Consider the following 6,000-nt stretch of genomic DNA (forward strand, 5'->3'; position numbering starts at 1 on the left):
CCGAGGCTGAAGGAGAGAGACCTGTACCAAGATGGTTGTGCTAAGTGCCGCCCTGTGTTTCACTCTCACGTACCTCGTCCAGGGATTACCCTCTTTTCTAGAGAGAGGGGAGAACATGGTCAATTTTCCCGATCTTGGTCTGGGATCAAAGTTATTTTCCACCTTTCCTGGAAAAAGGAATCCCCAGGATATAAAGTTCCCGTTCTACATGATGCAACTCTACCAAACTCTTAGCAATGGCGGCCATCCAGACTTCTCCACACATGAACCGCCTGCCCTTCCAGACTACGATACTGTTCTCAACCTGTTTGCAAAAGGTGAGTAGACAAAACATAATCACTTTTATGAATTTCTTAAACCACATTTGCCCTTTCATCTAGAGACCTAGAATCCGGAAATGTGTCATATTTGTGGCACAATTAAGTCATTTGCAAGGTTTAATGAAATTATATTTTTTTCACTGCCAGTTCAACTAAAATCAGGATCATTGTTTAATAAAGACTGAAAATTACCGTGTAAAATTATGCTTCTAAAGTATAATTATTGAAATTGTAAAAGAATGAAATCTAAAAGAACAAAGAAACAATAAATAAAAACGCTATTCAGTTTTACAATGTCAGGCTTAGAACGAAAAAGAACAAGTTTGGTAAAGACAATATCTTTATCCGCTAACCAAAGTCTAATAGATTGTAAGCTTTCAAGGCTATCTAGCTCCCTTCTTCAGGTATATGAGACTTGTTGGAAGTGTAGTTATAGCACAGTCGTCTTGTTTAGTTAACCATTGTTTGTTTTACCATGTAAGGCTGCTGGCTCTGTGGTTTTTCTCTGTGACAGTGACAGGCCCCTGCTATTCAGACAGTCCCCTGCCGAGAGAAGGTGTAAAAACGCTCATTACCCCATTAGATTTTGTGTATTGGGCTTCAGAGATGCAATGTTTTCACACTTGGAGAATGAGGTCTCGTTTAGTCTATAATCACATGAATGGCAGAGAACAGGCTTCTGACTTGGAGAGCATCTACCATCTTATTCTGTTAATAATTGTGTTTCTTCCCTGTGACTTATATTATTTATTGTTTTTCCTTCTTTAGATTGCTCCGTAAAGGATAATCATTGGGTTTTGTCCTTTGACATGTCCTCCATATCCAACACCAATGACTTGAAGTTGGCCCAGTTAAGAATTCAACTTCCATCTGGTCATACATCCCACAATGTGACGGTGAAAATCTACCACAGCAAGGAAGGTCAGGAGAAGATGTATTTAGGGACTTTTACCACCGATCTTTCTGCTTCCCAAAGCTCTTCCTGGAAAATTGTTAATCTTACCGATATAATTCAGCGCTACCTCAACCAACTAGACAGGCAGTTTTACAGAGACTATGCTGAGGCTAAAATGAAAGATGGAAGGGCTATGGACACCAGCAGTAGAGAAAACGTAGACAATGCACACCTGCCCTACATCTCGACAGAGAGAGTTATGTTGGTGGTGTTTGCCAAGGAAAAGCCTACAAATAACCGTTCTGGGTTTTCCAGCCTCATCAAAACAGTCGAGTCATCTAAGTATGTTGCTCTTGAGAAACTCACTAAATTACCTGGTATAAAGAGACACAGGAGAAACAGAATTGAGAATCATCCCCTTTTCGCAAACAACGTGCCTCCTAAACCGATGGAGGTCGGGAAACCTCTGTGTCGGAGGGTGGACATGATGGTAGACTTTAAGAGTATCGGATGGGACAGCTGGATCGTCCATCCCCGGAAATATAATGCATACAGGTGTGAAGGTGCCTGCCCTATCCCACTGAACGAAACCTTCAAGCCAACGAATCACGCCTATATGAAGGTAAGGATTGAATATTTTTCTATTATGAAAATATTTGTAATGAAGTTCAACTGTGATAAGAAGCTCGTATTACTAAAACAATAATACATAGCAAATGCTGAATAACTTAATGTTAAAGCATTTGGTTGACATGAAACACTTCTGCCTCCTGCCAAGTGGGGGGGAAAAAAAAATACGAAGGTGTCACCTTGTAGATTTCAGAGCTCTAAATGATTGAAGTATCTCTGTCTTTAAATGCACAGATCCTCTGTTGTGTTCGATGATTTGTTGTTGAGAGACTTTTTCCTTGATTTTGCAGAGCGTGGTTAAGCTGCATCACCCTGAACGAGTGGAATGTCCAGCCTGCATCCCAGTCAAGATGAGTCCATTGTCCATGCTGTATTATGAAGGCAGTGACGTCGTTCTGAGGCATCATGAAGACATGGTTGTTGAGGAATGTGGATGCAGCTGATTTTCTTTCTTCGTTCTTTCTTTTTTTCCAATTAAATCTCCTAAATCAGAGGGACCACATGGCTCTAAAGGATGTTATAAATGCATCCTGTAGCCAAAGACTTAAAGTGGCTGATGGACCTATAGATAGGCTACCTCTCTTGTATCCATGGGTTCTGATAGGGGACAGCATTTGGAGTAAAAGAAGTGCCCTGCCTCTGTTTTGTATATAATGTATATATGGAAAATATTGTATTTATGACAGGTTGGAAAAAATTAATATATTATATATTTGCAAATGGAATTATGTGGACTTTTATAGATGGATTGTTTGTGAGTTTTTAATAATTATTATTTTTGTTCCTCTTTTCACATAAAGTGTAATAAACACAATGCACCAGACTCCTGTTTCTCTACCCCTTTCTCAATGCGCCTGCGCGTAACACTTCGTTTGCAGAGTATTTATGCTCTTGATTTATTCTGGATTGTAGCTTGGCTCAGCAGGGGTGTTCCTTACATTAAAGAATAAAAATGGGCATTGCTGTAGGGGTTCCAGTGGCAGTTGGACGCTTATGTGACGTCATCTGATTTCTGGGAAAATATTGGCCAATCAGAGAATTGACAGACTAAGACAAACCGATACATTAGATTAAGCGGACCCTGCCCGCAAGCGTACACTCTAGAGGGAAAGAGCTGAGGAGAAACATAAAGTATGGAGAAAAAAAGGGGAGCTATATAATAATTAACATATAATCTCTATACATCTGCCACTCCAGCAACTAATATAGAAAGACTAAGAAACATAGCTTAAGTGATCTTTTGTAAGGCGCCAAGGGGAGAGGCTCTGGTTCGAAACAGTGACCAATCCACCTCAAGCACGGTCACCACATGGACCGAGGCAATCTAAAAAGATGGTCCTGTTAATCTGATGATGTCATTGTCAGGCTTACAAATGAGAATTCCTGGTACTGGTTCTTCCAGAGGAACATACGCATGGTAATGGTGGCGTTCTAGGTTTTTGGGGACCCTAAGCAAAATGACCTGTCAAGGTCAATAATTTAAGTGATGTGATATTTATCATCAACATTAAAATGCATTATAGAGATCTAACTCAACAAGGAGTTTGCGTCACACTTGTATAACTCTCATCCTTCCTCTGGGCCTTCAGACCAAACAAGGTCCTAAGCAGTGGTTCTAGTTAGTGTCCTTATACAAAACATGACATGTCAGGACATCAACATATTTAGAATAAATCTCCAATGTGATTAAATCTTGGTATGTTATGAAGAAGTCATCTCCAGGCTATATGACCCTGAGAAGTTGTCCATTCACTCTGAGAGCTTGACACTGGGCTTAAAAACTACTTATAATAAAACTGCACTTATCATATGATACTTTTTGATGCTGTAAACTAAAAAACACAAAGTGAATGTAAATGAATAAAAATATATGTACGGACATATATACAAATATTCAACGTTTATGTATATCATCACTATACAGGGCTTTAGAATCTCTTGGCACTGGACAGTTAAATTATGTTATTATTTAATGGTTTCAAGAAGGTAGTTACTAATGTGAGTAGGATGTAGCAGAAGCTGACATCTATAGTAATTCTGGGAACTAATAGTTGTCAGAGCCAATATAGTACAGAATGAGTATTTTTGCAATAGGAAGTGTTTTATTGTGTTGAGTATTATGTCAGGCAGATGACAGCAGACGGGATCAGGTAGCGTGATGTGGATTGACTTCTTCATGAACTGGTCGGTGGGCTGGGTGGAATCAGGCCTTCTCCTCTGGTAGTCTAAACTTGTACGTCTGAATAGGCACAATCAACAAACCCTGGGGGTCAAACCGTGCTTGTCTGACAGCCCAATCCACAAGCCCAAGAGGTCAAAACAAGCACTTTTCCCAATCCACATGAGTCAGTTCATGAGGTTGTCTTTCGGTGATTGTCACTCCCTGATTGTTTTACGATCCTCCTAGTACATTCCAAGCCCTGTTAAAAAAAAAAAAAAGAAAATAACATACCTCCCAAGTGTCCCTCTTTAGAAAAGACAGTCCCACTTTTGGATACTAATCTCACTGCCCCATTTTCCTACGCTGATTTCACTTAAATGTAGGGGCTGAGAATTCTTGGTGGACCTGAGAGTATCGCAGTGTTCTACAGCCCTAAAACTCAGTTATGTGCTTAAACAGCAGAAAGTGTGTGTGAATTGTGTAAGAAAAAGACGTTATTCTTAGAAATACCTTACAAACAGAGATTAATAGTCACAACGGCACGTAAAAGGTAGTAATAAATCCATGCCCCCTAGCGTAGGGTCTTACACCACCCCCTAAAACAATGGTATCCCTCCCTTTGGCCATTTCAAATTTGGAGGTCATTTTTATTTTAACTATTGCGTTTATTAAAAAAATGGAAAGCTACCTAAGTCATTATATTTAGATTTTTTTTTTTATGCAAAACAATAAATATTACAGTAAATGCCATTTTTATTGTTATTTACTTGTCAGGTCTTTCAAGAGAATATCAGCCTCCCTTTACGTTTTTTTTTTTTAGCAAATATTTCACCAGGAAGAATACACTGAGATTCACAGATTCAACTCTTAATGTAGTTCCCGCAATTTAAGTTTAAAAAACCATAACTCCCAAGTGTCCTGTTTAATGGCACCTGAATTCCTCTGTTCCTCTTTCCTCCATTGATTTGTCACCTCCCTGTGACGATCAGGGGAGATCAGAGGATCTCCCTAAGTGCCCCACACTCCCAATAGCATATATATATATATATATATATATAGTGCCAGTGTATGACATCATAATGGTGTTCTAGCCACTGCTCCAACATATACAGAAAATGATAGGTTTATGCTAACAGAAGCATGTTACCTTTGTGGTCCATTCTGGACAGAATCTTTAGGTGAGTTGATACATTTTATTTGACCAACACAAAGAAAGATGTACATATACGTCATGGCCTCAGAGGTCTTTTCTTCGGATAGAGAGAAATAATAAGGAAACAGGGTGAATGCACCACAAGCAGCAGCGGGATACATTGTGAATGTATCATCAATAAACGTGAGGTTCTTCACCTGAAAATTGCCCTAGTGCCAGTTGCCGGTTTTTGCCCCATGCCTTTGGTTAAGTAGATCAAAACTACTTGTCCAGAGAACAGATTTGGGGTATTCTTATATGAAGAGCAATATCTTCTGCAAAGGTCTAGATGTGGAATAGTTACCATGGAAACAAGTGGAATGTTGCCACTTATTGATCCCATATATAAAATATGACCCCAGTGGGTTTATGGGGACTTAGCGATCTCCTCTCCGGGCCATAATGACCACGTGACACAATCACTGCATTGTGATGTTATCTTTCCAGGTATGTCAAAAATAAAACAGAAACTTGGATAAAAATATCCAGTGTTCTGTGGGAGAGTGAGAGAGCCGGAGAAACTTCTACTCAGCTGCTGCAACCAGTCTGGATGGCAGCTGGTTTCAGTCTAGACGAAGAAGAACACTCTGGCCACCTGCTATAACCCAGCTGTAGTGACGTCCAAACCGGGCCATTCCACCCAGCAGAGCAATGTAATGGTCTCGTGTGACCTTGTACCATGGAAAAGAGAAAGTTCCAACCGGGATTCATGGAATGTATCAGTGACGTATCCAGTAGGGCGACCGCATTGGCCATGTTTTCCAGGACACATATAATTTTTACATATTCCTGACCAGCTCAA

At 39.9% G+C, this 6,000-nt stretch overlaps 1 protein-coding gene across 1 annotated transcript; it reads left to right on the forward strand.

The window, feature by feature from the left end:
- Window positions 1–31: 31 nt before the first annotated feature.
- LOC128492132 (nodal homolog) lies at window positions 32–2,288 on the forward strand. The gene is made up of 3 exons (XM_053464589.1): window positions 32–317; window positions 1,089–1,837; window positions 2,136–2,288. Exons 1-3 carry the CDS (start codon window positions 32–34, stop codon window positions 2,286–2,288), a joined length of 1,188 nt encoding a protein of 395 aa, XP_053320564.1.
- The last annotated feature ends 3,712 nt before the right edge of the window (window positions 2,289–6,000 follow it).

This window comes from Spea bombifrons, chromosome 4, assembly GCF_027358695.1.
Source record: "Spea bombifrons isolate aSpeBom1 chromosome 4, aSpeBom1.2.pri, whole genome shotgun sequence".
Lineage (NCBI taxonomy): Eukaryota > Metazoa > Chordata > Amphibia > Anura > Pelobatidae > Spea > Spea bombifrons.